At 37.3% G+C, this 18114-nt stretch overlaps 1 protein-coding gene across 10 annotated transcripts in view; it reads left to right on the top strand.

The window, feature by feature from the left end:
• Window positions 1-18114, top strand: part of LOC144026558 (discs large homolog 1-like protein) — a 139576-nt gene that overhangs the window by 95436 nt on the left and 26026 nt on the right. For all 10 annotated transcript variants that reach the window (XM_077533271.1, XM_077533270.1, XM_077533273.1 and 7 more), the window contains 2 exons: window positions 4005-4161; window positions 4276-4378. In XM_077533271.1, the coding sequence (XP_077389397.1) occupies window positions 4005-4161; window positions 4276-4378 (260 nt within the window). The remainder of the gene's footprint in view (window positions 1-4004; window positions 4162-4275; window positions 4379-18114) is intronic.

The following is an 18114-nucleotide window of genomic DNA, read 5'->3' as shown; positions in this document are numbered from 1 at the left end:
GAGATGGGCGCCAGCACCCCCCGCGACTCTTGTGAGGAATAAGGGGTCAAGAAAATGGATGGATAGTTGAAAAGATTTATTTGGAAGTGTGTGAGTGTTCTGTCATGGATAGCATGAATATTTGTTGCTGCTGCCAGCTTGACTTGTTTTGCCCATGTGCACACTCCACGTGCGAACAATTTTTTGAAACTTTATATTAGATACATTTGTAACATGCATCCATCCATTTTCTTAACCGCTTCTTCCTCACAAGGATCGCGGGTGCTGCTGGAACCTATCTCAGCTGGCTTTGGGCAATAGGCGGGGTACACCCTGGACTGGTTGCCAGACAACTGCAGAGCACACAGAAACGAACAACCACTCACACTCACAAGCACACCTAGAGACAATTCGGAGTGCCCAATTAACCTGCCATGCATGTCTTTGGAATGTGGGAGGAGACCGGAGTATCCGGAGAAGACCCATGCAGGCAGGGGGAGAACATGCAAACTCCACCCAGGACTCAAACCCGAGCCCTCAGTACTGGGAGGCGGACGTGCTAACCAGTCATCCACCGTGCCGCCCTAGATACATTTGTAACATTAGATATTAGGGATGTAACGATAAGGGCAATATTGTGATATTGTGATATTAAAACTGCCACAATATCGTTGTCGTTGTCATGTTCACAATATTTAAAAGGAACACATCTGTTAAAAAAAGTCATGTTGATTTCCATTTGTGCAGTTCTAGCACCCTCTAGTGGCTAGTTTATTAGTGCTATTTAATTTTCATTAGGGATGTTTTGGCCTTCTATGTTTAAAATCTATGCTAATTGTCAGATGAAGGGGAACCTAATTTGCTTGTGAAGCGATCAATGTGTGCTTGCATTAGCATGTAAGTGCCTCAATTTTGTTATTAGAGATTGTAGGTAGTACAAAAGCACAATATTGTGCTTTTTTAGTATGAGTATCTTTTTTTTTTTTTTTTTTTTTTTAACAATATTGTGATCTTTTTTTATGTCGCCTTAACCCCCCCACAATGTTGTGATAATTATCGTATCGTGATGTTCATATCGTGATAATAGCGTATCGTGATGTTTGGATATCGTTACATCCCTATTAGATATTAATTATCATGTTGGAATGAAAGTGCGCCTTTTTATCAACATCTATGTACTGATAAATGTCTATAAAATGTTTTTTCTTATATATTTTTATGATTCTGTGTATGACTATGGGATGATTATGGATCATTTTATTCACAAGATTTTACGGTCATTCATCTTACTATATCAAACAATATCAAATGTATTCGATTATAGCATATAGAGATCAAGATAAATGAAGCATTAACTAATATGAAATAATATGATTTCTCCACACGCAATTACAGGTTTAAACTAAACAGTGTAATTCTGCCAAATAAGTTTGGTGTAAAAATATTATACTGTAAATTAGTAAGAAATCAAACAAACTACAGATTACAACAATGCAAACTAATCTGTGGCTTTACCACTTCAACATATCCAACTTCACGTTGCATGAAACACATGTAGGCAATAGGCATGTGCATTGTAGTTCTTAAACACTGAACTTATCTATATCAATCAATAAATGCAATACAGATACAATGACGTAACATTTTCCGATTTCAAAAACCAGCAGCATGTATTACAGACAGCGGCAGCGGCACCTCATCAATGAAATGATGAGCAATTATAATGTGCATTTTCATTCAAGAAATTGAACAACACAACCTATGGCCACATGCAGACGTATTTATCCTCAAAGCAAATAAAAATGTAGCATGGTGTTTCCATTTTCTTTTTTTTCTTTTTTTTCTTCTTTTTTTTTTTTTCCATTGTTTCCATTTTCACCACTCAGTAGTGCCCTGTGCGCCAACATCAGAGACGAATCAATCCAAGTCAGCACTTTTATTTTATTTTGCATGTGCGTTTTATAACAAGGACATTTTTGACTCGACTTTGCCTTTAAGACCAATATCACATTATGCTACCTGTACAGTACATCAAAGACTTTGAGAGATGGAAAACAGTTGTCATAACTGCTGACAATTTATTAGTCACAGCCTTGCCTCAGACTGCGATTTTACAAAGACGGAATCTGAGACCACTGAAATATTAAACAATTAAAAGAAAAATAGGAAGTATTAAAAATCAAAGATTGACTTGTGTCTTCTGTCACAATTATAATCATGTAGACGTTTACTGAAAATGGCCTAAGCTTCAATTTCTTTACTTCTCAGTGATGATTTGATGGAATAAATTGCTAATTTTGTAGCGGTCCCTTATTTTATTTTATTTTATTCCAAAGCTTCACTCTGTTGGTACAATAATGACCTGTGACGGATTATTTCTTACGACCAAAATTGTTAAATGAAATTAGTCTTATTTGAATGCAGCCCATTGTGTCGCTAAAGTCTGACAGCAGATGGGAACCCTGCCCCACCTGCTTTCGATGTCTCCCAACACCTGAGTCGATGAACAGGATCAGGCTTCTGTAGAGCTTGCTGATGAGCTGAAACATTTGCGACAGCTGTGTTGGACGAGGGAGACATTGAAAACAAGCTGGACATGGCTCTCGAGGACCAGCTTCATACAGTATATAGTACAGTACTACTAGGGAAACTGTTCCGGTGTGTGACACATCACTATTGCTACAAGAACATGATACGATACTGACATCTACTGGACAACACTTAGAGTTCTATATTGTCTTCAATGTAATACATGCATCTTCACATCTATGGTGGTAAAAAAAAACAACAACTCTGCACCACTATTAAAATTTCATGTACTGTATATTTGGTGGGGGGGGAAAAAAAAAAAAAGACTAAGATGAGTATTATTTTTAACTTTGCCCATCATATCAATGAGGAGAAGTACAAATAAACTAGATGTGTTTGCACAGGTATGCACACCCTCATAACTGGGCTGTGTTTAGAAATGGTCTTTCAAATGTATAGTGCTTTTCCACTAATTAAGGACCTCAAAGCGCCTCACGCTACCTTCGCATACTTAAGTTGAGTCATGCTTTTGACATGGTCTCAAGGGCAGGGAATCGCACCCACAATCTCTGGGCTGGGAGACAACACTCTGAGCCATAACCAATCACATTTAGTCCCGTTTTAAGTGGGAGCCAGCATACACGCCAGCGTCCATGTAACATGCCTCTGATTTACCACAGTTATACTAACTAGGCTTTTTATACCCACTGCAGGATTTCAGTTTTACTTTTTTATGCTGTCACATCAGTTGTCGTTCCTTCTCATCTTCTATCCTTGTCTTATTTATATATATATATATATATATATATATATATATATATATCCCTCTGCCCGCTGTGTGTCCCAGCTGTCTGTTGTTAGTGTTCATTAGTGTTGGTATTGAGGGAGTCGGGTTATTTAACGCGTTGTGGGAGCATTGATGTAGTGTTGTCTTGTCTTATCTTGTGTGCTACCTTTAGCCAAGTTAATCTACCTTTAGTCAAGTTAATCTACCTTTAGTCAAGTTTATCTACCTTTAGTCAAGTTTATCTACCTTTAGTCAAGTTTATCTAAGTTTAGTCAAGTCTATTTACGTTTAGTCTAGTTTCTTCACGTCAGCTCCAAATCTCCCTCACGTCCGCGTCAAGAGTCATCATCACGTCTTCCCGTCTCCTCAAGTCTTCACGTCTCCTCATCTCCATACGTTCTCCACGTCAACCCAGGTCACGCCCATGCCAAGCCTTCACGCCACGCCATGTCTTCACGCCACGCCATGTCTTCATACCATGCCAAGTCTTGCCCACAGCTCACCCAGTCTTCTCACTTTCCACCCATTTAATAAAGTCATCGTCACTCCTGTCAGTTTTCCCCCTGCCTGGTTTCTACGCTATTGGGTCCCACCACATCCGTACCGTAACATGATTATAACTGACAATACGTATATGCACAACTTAATTGTGTAGTTTTGATCAGACAGGACAAATCCACCTTTTAACCTGTGACTTTAATTTCACCAGGGAGCCGAGGCGTGTGATACTCCAACGGGGGTCTACAGGTCTTGGTTTCAACATCGTTGGAGGAGAAGATGGAGAGGGAATCTTCATCTCCTTCATTCTGGCTGGAGGTCCAGCTGATCTTTGTGGCGATCTCCACAAGGGTGACAGGATCCTCTCGGTGTGTGTTACATACTGCAGTTCTGCAACTGTTTACAATACATTTAGTTCATAGCAAGATGTTACTTTAGTATTTGAGTATTTAATTTATGAGATGATCTATCTGTGGATCTAGGTAAATGGCGTAGACCTATCTACTGCAACACATGAGCAGGCAGCTGCAGCTCTGAAGAACGCGGGACAAACTGTCACCATTGTAGCACAATATAGACCAGAAGGTGAGTGGTACCAAACATAGTGCTAGTTGAATGACAAATGTGTAAAGCTGTTTGGAAAAACGACTGTTCAATTTGTCAAGGATGGAATGTATTAGTAAAGAGGAAATTCGAAGCAGCTTCTCTGAACTCCAGTAAATAAATAAGACTAAATGTATCGATATTCTGCGTATTAACATGAATCATCCTGGGTGGATGTCTGCTGAGAATGACTATCAAGGCTACCTAGGCAACCATGTTATAACTGATGACTGAGGCTCAGCTAATGAGATGCTGTTCCAGTGAAGGTCTTAAGAATATCACTTACATGATGTACTGTAAGCACACGCAAGCATATGTTGTATACATGCAGGCGGTAAAATTGATGACTCTCACAATGGAAACACAAAATGGAAACTTGTTGTTTGTACCGATAGTTTTGTGAATCATGATGAAACTTATATTATTAACATGATTAACTTATATTCTAATGCTAATTGCTGCAAAATGGAAACAGATAGAAATATACTTTTTTATCCTGATGAAAGAAGAGATTCTAATCTTTCTTTTGGTAAGCTCCATGTTTTTATAACAATAGAACACAATATTCTGTGGGCCTTGCAAAAATCAGTCAAAATCCAGTAAAACAGCCGGGAGCGAAGGGGGTTGCTTCCTTGAAAATGGTGGCAAGTGAATGAGTTAACTGCGCCACACAATGCACACAATGGGAACAACATATATATGCAAACAGGTAGACTTCACACGTACAGAACACATACCGGCAAAGTGTCGCTGCGTTCCATTTGCATTCATGTTATTTTTTTTTTGGAACAATATGAATACAGTTGAACTCCGTAATTTAGGGCTGGCCCACAAATAGCAAAAATCTGCGTATAATTTGACGCAATTGTTTTTAAGTTATATACCATTATTTTACCGATCCGGCCCAGTTGGTAATGTATTTTCCTTCATGCTGAGTTAATATGAGTTTGACACCCCTGAGATAGACAGTCAGTCAAGAAACACTCGCGTTTCTACAAAAATAGGATATGGGTGATAATACAAAGGCAATTGTGGATGCAATGAAAGGCGGTGTCCGCATCCATTCACTTGAATAATGTTCAATGCTTGTGTACATTTTTCCTTCAAGCTTCATTTTTCTTATTCAGGATAAAATGTCTCCCGTAAACATATTCTACTATTTACTTTTGTATGATAGGGCATGTTTGCACTTAGGGTTGTGGCTATTGCTAAATACTTTTATCAGTTGTATTCACTCAGTTGTTTAATTTGGAAATTTCTTTAATAGTTTGAGTATTTTTTTATTCCTTTTATGTGTCGTGACTCTCTCGTAGACCCGATGAGTGCCTGTTCAATGGGCGTGCTTATTTCAAGCCTTCTGTCCATGCTGTGCATTGGTCTGCACAATATACGTGTGTGTGCGTTTGTGTGCCTCCTTTTGAGAGTTATGTTTGTCCGGTTCCCGTGGCAATACTGAGGTGCGACCTGTGGTGCGCCCTCTGTTTCCACCACATACACACCTAAACACACACACAGATACTTCCGTCTAATGACCTCCACCGTGAGTGGAATAAAGTGTGAGTCACACTGTGTGTGATTATTTGTTTGTGCCAGGTGTCCTTCTGTTATTTATATTAGGGACACTACCTGGTGTTATCAAACGCAGAGCAGCATGCTACTGATCTAATGTCATCAGTGTGTGTGCCTGTGCATGTGCGTATGTACAAAAGTGGTGTTTTGTTGATGATACAGAGAGAAATATGCATTAAACTGTTGTTTTTATGCAAAGTAACGGTAAGTTATAGACATGATGAGTCAAATATATATAAATGTGTTGCCTTTCAGAGAAAGGTAATGTTTTATTGTCAGAGGGTTTAATTTAACAATGTTGAAATATATATATATATATATATATATATATATATATATATATATATATATATATATATATATATATATATATATATATTAGTGTTGTCAAACGATGAAAATTTTTAATCTGATTAATCACACTTTTAAATTTTGATTAATCATGATGAATCAGCTAAATTACTCGCGTATTAGCGTAATATAAAATAAATACAAAATACCGTAATATTTTGACAACGCATTTTATTATCTGAATGTCATTTGTAAACATTGATTAAATGCATTTACGCAATTGCATGCATGCGTGTATTGCTCAAAACGTAACAGCATCATAACAATTGGGTGTAATTCAGCAATTAATTAAACGCAAATTACTTTTGTTTTATCTAAAGTCCCGTCGGGGTGTTTTGAAAGCGAAATTTACCACCGAGCACTCCAACTGGAGTCACCCCGCTCATTTTGGAACAACAGGCATAGGAAATGCCGTGCATTGACCTCATCACTGACCTGTGCAGCCTTCAATGTAACCATCCGCGGTTACGTTCAAGGCTCAAGTGCGGTCCAAAAAAATAGTACGATTAATCTGCGTTAATATGTGATTAATTAAACATTTTTCTGTGATTAATTAATCTATTAACGCTTTAACTTTGACAGCCCTTATATATATATATATATATATATATATATATATATATATATATATATATATATATATATATATATATATATATATATATATATATATATATATAATTTGGGGCGACGGGGCTGCAGTGAATTGTGAACTCTTCAACTGACTACAAAATAGTTCCTTACCACAAAATGGTGGCAAAGCGCTACTTTTGTCTAAATGGAGGGCCACAATTTATTTCAACATATTCCCTTGAAACCAAGATGCCACAATTGTCATGACTGGGTCACGCCAGGGTTAAGTTTGGGTCATGACCGTGAGGTCAAGTGGCTGTTTTGAACTGATGTAACTAGCATCTAGTTTGAACTGGTTTTAGCAGCCAACCAGATGTTTCCATGTCAGTAATGTTACCTGCATGTCTAGCCACAACCAATGAGATCGATTCACTGTCTACAGGGTGTTCCAAAATGGTTGACCCCATTCTAAATGCCCATATCTCGGAAACTACTTGATGGATCTTCATGAACCTAAATACACTTTATGTTGAAGGTCATAAGTTTTATTGGTTAAATTTACAAAGAAAAGAAAATTTGTGAAGAAGGCATGCTGCACAGTCTTCGGTGATTGAGTCCGAGTATACTCTAACATGCAAAATGCCTTTTCTTTTGAAGTGAATAACATTTCTTAACCTGAAAAGATGCCAAACGTTACACACAAAAACTTGAAACGTTTCTACACAAGCTGTGAAAATTTGAGGTCATTCCAATGAAAATTGTCAAAATTATTGGCCTACGAAATTGGGTCAAAACATTTTGGAATCCAGAAGTCTGTGTTTGTCTGGTTATTACCTCGGTCCCTCTGTGCATCTCCACAGCCCAAAGTGGGCTGGGCGTCTCGTGATTCTCGACGCATTCTCACTCACTCACAGAAGCTTACATGTGTGAATGAGTGATTGAAAAAAAATAATAATCTGTGCATGCTGTCAAATTGCCGCGCGAGTGACGTCACGTGCCGGCAAATTCGCCCGTTTGTGACACGCCACCCCCCGCTCTGCGATTGGCTGGAGGGGTGTAAACACTGTCATTCCACAGAAACCGTTGTTTACAAAACAAACACAAAATGGCAAAATACAGGCTGGGGGGGTGGGGCTTTAGGACAACATCACCACCAGAAATGAAGACAAGCCCTGATCTGTAAATTGAGAAGTAGTTTGTTTGTTTAAATCCTGTATTTAAAAAGTGCCCTTTCCAGAGTCAAACCGGCAGACTAGGCCTTTAAAACACACCTACTGGGCTGCAGAAATGACACAAATAATACAGTGTGTACTGTCAAGTTGTGGCTTTCAATCAGGAAGTACAGTGTGAACACTTCAGCCTAGCCAATAGTAGCTTGTTCATTGGTTAGCAGGGATGTAACGATAAGGGCAATATTGTGATATCGTGATATTAAAACTGCCACAATATCGTCGTTGTCATGTTCACAATATTTAAAAGGAACACATCTGTTAAAAAATTCAGGTTGATTTCCATTTGTGCAGTTCTAGCACCCTCTAGTGGCTAGTTTATTAGTGCAATTTAATTTTCATTCGGGATGTTTTGGCCTTCTATGTTTAAAATCTATGCTAATTGTCAGATGAAGGGGAACCTAATTTGCCTGTAAAGTGATCAATGTGTGCTTGCATTAGCAAATAAGTGCCACAATATTCTTATTAGAGATTGTAGGTGTATATGCATTGCTCTTATGTAGACAAACACAATACTGTGCTTTTTTTTAGTATGAGCTCTTTTGTTTTTTTTTTGTTTTTTTACATTATTATGATCTTTTTTAAATATCGCCAACCCCCCACAATATCGTGATAATTATAATTATCCTATTGTGACCTTCATATCGTGTTAATATCGTATCGTGATGTTTGGCTATCGTTACATCCCTATTGGTTAGTAGTAAAAATTGGATAATTGATTAAGTGTCGCCCCAGGCAAAGAAAGGGTGTATGGTGCAATTTTGGATGATAATAATAATAATAATAATACCAAGTCGGGCAGTGACCCACCAAATCCGACAAAAGGTGAAGGAGCCTTTGAGTGTGTGGCTTTGTATTTGACATGACTGCTGGATTTCTGCCACCAAATTGACTGGAGTTCGACAGTAGTGGCTGCATGTCATGAATTTTTATTCAAAAGCTTAAGACAGGCAGTATTGATCAGCTTTATTCGAGGTCTGTGTGACATTCTTCTCATTGTAGTGTATTCCAGAACATTTCCATGGTAAAATATATAACATTTCAGTGGCTTTGTGTTTATATGTGCGCATCAGTTTTCATACGAGTGGAAACCTCAAAGTGAAGAGTATCATCTTTAAAACGTGATCTCCTCTCTTGCGATTTCCTTGGTGTGGGACTACTGTAGACTTCAGTATTAGTCACTGGGATTACACACAACTGTCACTGTCATGCACTGTACGCACACACACGCACACACAGTCCATGTTTATCGCCAGCAATGTTAAGGTGATGCATAGAGGATTATCTCCAATTAAGTCAGCCTGCTTATTACACTCAGTGTGACTGTGTGTCTGCATGTGTTATGGAAATTCTCCCCACCCTCATCATCAGGTTTGTGGGAACAAGAACCGACAAATAAAAGACGAGTGGACAGATACAAAAAGACATTGCTGTACCGGTGCAATGCACACAATCTGTAGTTTGCACACTTGATATGCATAATGCGGTAAGGGAAGGGAACATTGCTCCCCCTGGAGGGATGAAAACAAGCAGAGGACCAAAAATTGTAAAGGTAAATGAAAGAAGGATATATGTGAGTATTATGAGCCTGAGAGCCATGACTGTCGTCTTTGTCATCACCCCGCCCCCATGGTCCCCTTCTGTCCTCCCCCTCTGACTTATCTGACTCTCTCTCCAGGCTTTTTATTCCCTCCCGCTTTCTCCTCTTTTTTTGCTTACTTTGTTAGTTTGAGAAATGATGCTCACTGACCGTGACATTAGTAAGTGATCAAAAGAAACTTCTGGTCTGGTGAAATTATGATGATTGTTTTGTGAAGATTGGGTGGGATGAAATTAGAGCTACCAAAATTCATCGATTAATCAACAATAGATTATCAAATCAATCGACAACTATTTTAATAATTGTTTGGAGCCTTTTTTGTTTTAATTTGTTCAAATTGTCTGATCTCAGCATATCGACAGTAATTGCTCACTGATTTCTGTCGCCCTTCATTAAAGAAGACTGATTATCTTCTGTGTTTAATCAAAATAAGACATTTGCAAACATCTGTTTTTACTTTGGAAAACAATGATCGAACATCAATCCCTCTTTTTTTTCTAATCAATATACGAATACGAAATAAACATAAATCACTGGTTATTAAACAGTAATCAGGAGGAAAAATGCTTTTGTAATACACTTTAATGCAATATTAAAATGAATCAGATTAATCGATTCTAAAAATATTCCATAGTGACAGCACGAGATGAAATTATGACCAATCTCAAGTTTGCTACATGAACATTAACTGCATCTTATACACTGCTGCTTATACAAAACACTGATTCCAAAAATAGTTGGAAGATAGACACATTTCCAAAACAAATGAAAAAGAAACATGCCAATGATTAATTAAAGGGATACTTTACTTATTTAGCCATTTTTGGCAGTCAAACATTAATATTTTGCCTATAATAAATTTTCATTATTTTTCATGTACAATTAGTACCTTTAAAACCACATTTTGCAACTTGCTGTTGACTGAAAATGACATCGCAAGGGCTCCAATCACAGCTCACCTGTTTTCTAGGTTTGGTCGTGTGACATTCACAAGCTGAGCTGTGATTTGGTTACCTGAGCCCTTGTGATGTCATTTTCAGTCGACAGCAAGTTGCAAAATGTGTTTTTAAAGGTACTAATTGTACAAGAAAAATAATGAAAATATCAAATTTATTATAGGCAAAATATTCATGTTTGACTGCCAAAAATGGCTAAATAATAAAGTATCCCTTTAATTAGGGCAAACACGCGTCCTCATTTTTCCGGACATGTCCGCTTTTTTTTTTATACATCCTGTCCGGACGTTCGGGGCGGTTTAATAAATTCATGAAAATGTCTGATTTTCATTGTTTTGCACAGGACCAATTAACGTGTTGAATTTCATTGACGCTTTGCGCGACAAATCAGAGGACTGCGCCGTGTTGTTGTAACTGGTAGATTGTGGATTTCTCCCCAAGTTGATCACAAGCGGTGTAGGGGGAAAAGGCGGGTTATGTGTGTGCTTTATTATTGTTGCACACTAAAAAAGTTATGTTTTGCTTTTCTTTTGGGAAAAACGTAGATCAGCGACCTCACTTCCTGAGTGTTCAATTAAGCAGCTGAGGTGTGTTGGTGACTGTGTCCCAGACTTTTAGCTCACTGGTAGAGTTCTTCGCTCCCAAACCGGACATGTGGTCAATTGCAGGAGGTTGGCTGCTTAAAAAGTCGATCTTGGGTCAATAAAACGTTAGACTTAGAACATAACTTAACTTAGACTTGACTTTATTGATCCCTTTGGGATGGCCCTCTCTGGGAAATTTACATTTCCAGCAGCAATAAGAACATATAATGAAATACAAAATAATTCAATCAATCAATAATTAAGGTTATTATACCAGAGATTCAAAAGAGCGTTATGTTTTCTGTATTATTTTCTACCGATACAGAGGAGGCATACGTTAGAATACCGGTAGTTATAATTAGAGGTGGGTGAATACCGATACAGCCTTATTTTAAGGTTATCTGTACTCGTGACGGTGAAGCCGTTTTCCAATCAGGAACTAGGAATCAGGAAGTAGAAAATTGCCGTTAATTTCATGCAATTTTAAGGAATAATACTATATTGGGATTTATAGATCATTCTTTAAAATTATCTGTCATTTTCTGGAGGGGGTTTATCTACTAGTGGTATTGTATCTGGTATTGGTATCGGTGACTACTCAAGAGTTGAGTATCGGTATCGGTCTGTAAAAAAGTGGTATTGAACATCCCTAGTTATAATGCACGGCCTTCTTTGAGTAAAATATGCGCATCGTATCTCGAGGCGGGGCAGCATGTCCTCATTTTTGGAAATCAATTTCTGCTGGAATGGAATACTAGGGATGTCACGATAAGGGCAATATCGTGATATTGTGGTATTAAAACTGCCACAATATCGTCGTCGTCATGTTCACAATATTTAAAAGGAACACATTTGTTAAAAAAAAGTCAGTTTGATTCCATTTGTGCAGTTCTAGCACCCTCTAGTGGCTATTAGTGCAATTTAATTTTGATTAGGGATGTTTTGGCCTTCTATGTTTAAAATCTATGCTAATTGTCAGATGAAGGGGCACCTAATTTGCTTGTGAAGCGATCAATATGTGCTTGCATTAGCAAGTAAGTGCCTCAATAATGTTATTAGAGATTGTAGGTGGTTTATATGCATTGCTGTTATGCACAAAAGCACAATATTGTGCTTTTTTTCAGTATGAACTCTCTTTTCTTTTTTTTCTTTTTTTACAATATTGTGATCTTTTTTTTAAATATTGCCAACGCCCCCACAATATCATGATAATTATTGTATCGTGACCTTCATATCGTGATGTTTTGATATCGTTACATCCCTATTTAATACTATTCTAATTTGAAGAAAGACGTCGGCAATGAGTGTCATTACTGAAGATGAAACACTTTTGCATATTATCCGGGTTTATTTATAGGCAAAAATTAGTGTGCAGTTAATTAAAACTCCCCGCAAATGAAAATGAAAAATGCCTGGTCAAGCTTATTGTGAATGTGTGTGGGTGGTGACTGAATCCCTGGGCCAAAGTAGGGCAGGAGAGCCTGGCATCACCTCGGTTTTCTGCTGCATGAGTGACCCGAGGAAACGGCGCGCGCTAGTGTGCGTGTGTGTGCCTTAAAGCAAACTGCTGTCAGAGTGGGAGGAGCAACCACAGTGAAGAAGAGAGCCAACAAGAGGAGCACAGTCGAAAGAGAGCCTTAGCATCTGTTGTTTCTGTAGCAGCCGAGCGGCACCTGAACAATATTTATATACGCACATTTTTCTTTTTCTTTTGCATATCTACTTTCTCATTTCTTTCCACTTGGGCATGCTCACATATAGGGGTGCTCGGAACCACTTGTCCTTTTTTTATATGTACACTTGTGTTGTATCTGGCGTTTCCTCACATTCACATCCTGGGACTCTACCACTGACACTGATCTAAAAGCCACCTCATCAGCATCATAGCGCACGGAAGCCAAGCCTGCCATCAGCATGTGAGTAAAGAAGAGACAAAAGCTGACTTGCTATCTTCCTGCTTGTAGTTAGTTACATCAGAAAGAAAATCACTTTTTGCTTTAATGATTTTGTAGTGACTTTTACAGTTTTAGCAGATAGACAACGTCGTGTTCATTTTAATCGTGAGAGTCAGTGAAAACTCTTCCAGGACTATGGTCCAGTGGCTAAAAGCATTGTCAGTGATGTTGAAACAATGATGGTTTGGTATAAACAGTCGCATTTGCACTTCTGTTTTTTCTCTGCTCCACTGCTCAGATTCTAAAAGTACATTACTGGCACACTCACACCATCATTTTAAAACACTCAGCCTTTTAGAATACAATAATTAGAGCACCTCGGACTTTCTTCTTGAGTTGATTTCTTTCTTTGTGCACAAACACAATCGTCTTGTCTGCTGCACATGATTTTCGTTTATTGTGGGAATGCTGAAGCATTTCCACATATGTTATTGTGATTTTTATTCTCCACACATTTTTGCCGCGTAACAACTCCCACATAATACTTCCAATTTACACTGTTCACATTTCAACTAGCTTCAAAAATTCACGACTCCCGGGGTACATTTATCATCTGATTCCACATTACTTAACAGTATTTGCACAATTTAACATTTAATATAAACTTTTCCACATTCATTTTCAATGGGACAGACATTGAACTTTTTCTAAGTACCACTTTCCATGCCCAATTCCGTACATATAACTTACCATTATTACCAGGTGTCTGATACTGCTCGGTGGCACAGTTGGTAAAGCACATTGTCCAGTAACCAGGTAATAATTTCATAATTTATCTCTCAAAGTGCTTTCAGCGTTCCCACGCAATTTCTCCAGAAATTGCACTTAGTCTAGTTGTGGGAATGCTGAAGCATTCCCACATATGTCATTGTGATTTTTTTTTTTATTCTCCACACTTTTTTGCCGCCTAACAACTCACACATAATACTTCCAATTTACACTGTTCACATTTCAACTATCTTAAAAAAAAATCACGCCTCCTGGGGTATATATATCATCTGTTTCCACATTACTTACAGTATTTACACAATCTAACATTTAATATCAACTTTTCCCCATTCATTTTCAATGGGACAGACATTGAACTTTTTCTAAGTATCACTTTCCATGCCCAATTCCGTACATATAACTTACCATTATTACCAGGTGTCTGATACTGCTCGGTGGCACAGTTGGTAAAGTGCATTGTCCAGTAACCAGGAGGTCATAATTTCATAATTTATTGCTCAACTGACTTCATTAGCATTCCACATGCATTCAGATCTTCAGATTCAGTTTCAGCATTCCCATGCAATTTCTGCAGGAATTGCAGGCAGAAACTCATGTTAGCTGAGGGGCCGCATGGAGGAAAATATATGACCAAGTGGGCCGCGTTGGTAAAATAACGGTATATAACTTTAAAACGATTGCCGTCAATTATACGCAGATTTCTGCTATTTGTGTGCCAGCCCTAATTACGGAGCTCAATTGTAATCATATTCATATCATGTTCCAAAAAATAATACAAATGCAAATGGAACGCGGCAACACTGAGTCATGGATGTGTTAAATCTACCTGTTTTGCATATATATTGTTCCCAGAATGCATTGCGTGGCACAGTTAATAACATTATGACGCTAATCCTTGTCATATCTATTTGTGTTACCAGTAATTTAATTCGTATCATATTTAACACATTTGTTGGTCTATGATTAAAATTAATATTAATACTAATAATGATGATAATAATAATAAACAAATTGTAACTTTAGTTGCGTGTAAAATAATGACATCCAGGACTGCTTGTGAAGTTACAAATTTTACATATTTTGATTGTGGCCGACTGTTTAATTGATCCCACATTACAACTTTTTTTTTTCTTTTTCTTTTTCTTTTTTTTTTTTTTTAACTTTACAAAATCAGCTCCCGGGCCGGATTAAACTCCTTTGCGGGCCTGATCCGGCCGGCGGGCCTTATGTTTGACACCCCTGCTTTAGATGCTGTGCATGTTATAAATATTCTGTCTGACTTGATTCTGTTATGTGCTTTACGCTGTGTATTGTTCTTTCCATCTTGCTTTTAATCCCATAATACTGTTTTCAGACAGATAATGTTAATTATTTGTTAATTCAATGCTGTGAAGAAGAAAAAAACTAATCTAATGGTGTAAGATTGAAGCTGATAGACTGAAGTCAATGATAGGAAAAAAATTTTTTTGATTCCCAGTTAAAGGTCACTTCCGTTGTCTTGAGTTCGGTTCTCCATTTAATTCATGCTCTTATTATGATGCCCTTTGCATGGAATATTCTGCATGAATTTTAGCAATAAATCACCATCTTCCTTAAAATGTGTCAGGAGGATGATTTTACACATAAAATCATGTGTATGAAGGGGGGGCGGGGACAACATTAGAAAGCTTCTGAATATCTTTGGTTTGTGTATGTGTGCATATGTGTTTGCTTCCTGTTAGTTGTGTACCTCAAGTGTAATTTAATTACGTGTCTTTGATTGGATTCTGTCCACCGTTATGGTTCAGGGACATACACACAGCCCCATTCATCAAGTCTTGTTGCAGGCTTTTTGCCAACGTCATTGTGATCATGTATGGTGTTTAGAAGATCATGTATTGTGTTTTTTTTTTAACTGTGGTCATATATTACTGTAAAGAATGTACCGTAAATACAAACAACTGCATCACTGTATATGTTACATGAGACACATTACAGAGTTTTATTGTTTGGTTTTGACGCACAAAGATTATCCATTTGAATTGTAACTCGGACCTTTGGGTGTACCTTAGGATGTTGTCCCGTGCTTGTGTTGTTCTATCCCGGGCAGTCTATTTTCCTTCAACATTGCCCCCCCGCCCCCCAAAAAAGGCAAGATGATATTTTATGAATAGAATACTCAAACATTTAGCCTGGAAACCAGACTCATTGCTGTACCATCGAGTGAGTCTGGACACAGTCGCCATCAAGCGCATTTCTGAGGTGGGGCCAAACCTGACTAAACAGAAAGAACCAATCAGCGAAGAGCAGAAGTTACGTCTTCTGGGCAGTTCCGACGTATTTTGACCTAGTGTAGTTGCTGTAGTTGACGAACAAATATAGCCGACACTGAAATGTGCATATAGCACTTCTCCCAGTTTTAACGGTGGCATTTTGATTTTTGATTTGCTTTTTTAAATTGTTTTATTGAACATATAAACACATTACAACTGTCACAGCGGAACTAGGAATGAACTCAAATGCACAACTCGAGCTCAAAAGAGGTAGAAGTTCTTGAAACATTTAATGAACAAAGTACAACAAAACGTCACTCATCAGAGGAAAATGGACAACAATCAAAGTGCAACAAAAAAAATCACTCGTTAGAGGAAAAACTCAAATCAAAGAGTATACAAAGTATCAAACAAAAACTTCAACAATGACTAAGGTCTTACTTGGGCGAGGCTTACAAACAAGGCTTAGAACTCTGGCACTACAGACAAGACAAACTAGCACAGGCCAAAGGGAGACACAGACTATATATACACATACTCAATGGAAAAAAGGTGGAAATAATCAGGGCGGGGAAGGTAATCAGGAAACAGGAAGGGCAAGTTGTCTGAGGGAGGAGAACATTTACCAAAATAAAACAGGAAGGACACAAGACTAATGAAATTCTACTTTTTAGACATGACAACAACATGTGAAAATAAAACTGAAAAGAAAGAAAATGATCAATAAATGTCATAGTTCAACGCAGTTTACATGTCCAAACGAGTAGGAAGAAGTACAAGAACGTATCTATCCCTACCCCATATTACTCATCTTATGTTAATACACTAGTAATTTATTCATTAAAGTGTTGCCACAGTTACCTTGAAAAAGTAACTTAGTTACTTTACTGATTACTTGGTTTTAAAAGTAACTAAATTGCGTTACTGATTACTTGATTTTAAAAGTAACTAAGTTAGATTAAAAGTTACTTTTTTAGTTACTTTCAGCAGCTGCCGATAACACCATCTCAACATAAAAATAATGCGGTAGAAACGGAGTTCCAAATACTTTATTGAAAGTGCATTTTTAACATGAAAATAAAGGTTTTTTTTATGAAAAACAAAATAGGCAGTCTCTCTTGACTTCTTGTAAATACTTTTTATAAAACAAAAAATACAAATCTATCCAGGTTGAAAATGAAAATCCCCTTAATTCCTCTATTGTTTGTTCCGCTATTCCAGTGTGTACACTTGAGTCGACTCGTGCATGCTGAAAACTAGGGGTGGGAATCTCTGAAATGAGGCCGATTCGATATGTATCTCGATACACAGGTTGCGATTCGATTGAAAAACGATTATCTTTCAGAACAGAACGGTTCGATTAAGTTTGGGAACGATACAATTTTTTTGTTTTTTGTTTTTTAAACATTAATCTTAAAACACCACAATTTTTTACAGTATCTACAAATGTGAACAACAACAAATATGTCTATATTTTTATATTTTGAATCAATTATTTAAATATACCGTAACAAAGGGCTGGGCGATATGACTGAAAAATGTCTCAGTTTAAATATTTATTAGTAGTTATTAACAGTTATAATAGTTTTTTTGTTTTGTTTTTTTTTCTCTTCAAAATAAGGATCAGGAAAACAAAAGGTTGATAATTTAATGTTAAATATAAATATTTAACCTTTAGACAGACACCAACACAATTAAACAGAATATGTGCACATTGTGAAGTATTTCAGAAACATAAATTTAAGACATGAAATAAACCTACCGTCCAGCCAAAAGAAATATGAAGCCACCTTATGGAACAATAAATCTATCAAACACATTTTAACCACTTAATATATGCAAAAATCTTTCCAAAAGTTCAATTCCCTTTTTAATCAACAATTTTTGTTTTTCTTTTGCCACCACATTCATTTTTGGTTA

This window comes from Festucalex cinctus, chromosome 10 (genome assembly GCF_051991245.1).
Source record: "Festucalex cinctus isolate MCC-2025b chromosome 10, RoL_Fcin_1.0, whole genome shotgun sequence".
NCBI classification, from domain to species: Eukaryota; Metazoa; Chordata; class Actinopteri; order Syngnathiformes; family Syngnathidae; genus Festucalex; species Festucalex cinctus.
The sequence above is the reverse complement of the archived record's forward strand: the minus strand, read 5'-3'. Positions and strand labels throughout refer to the sequence as shown.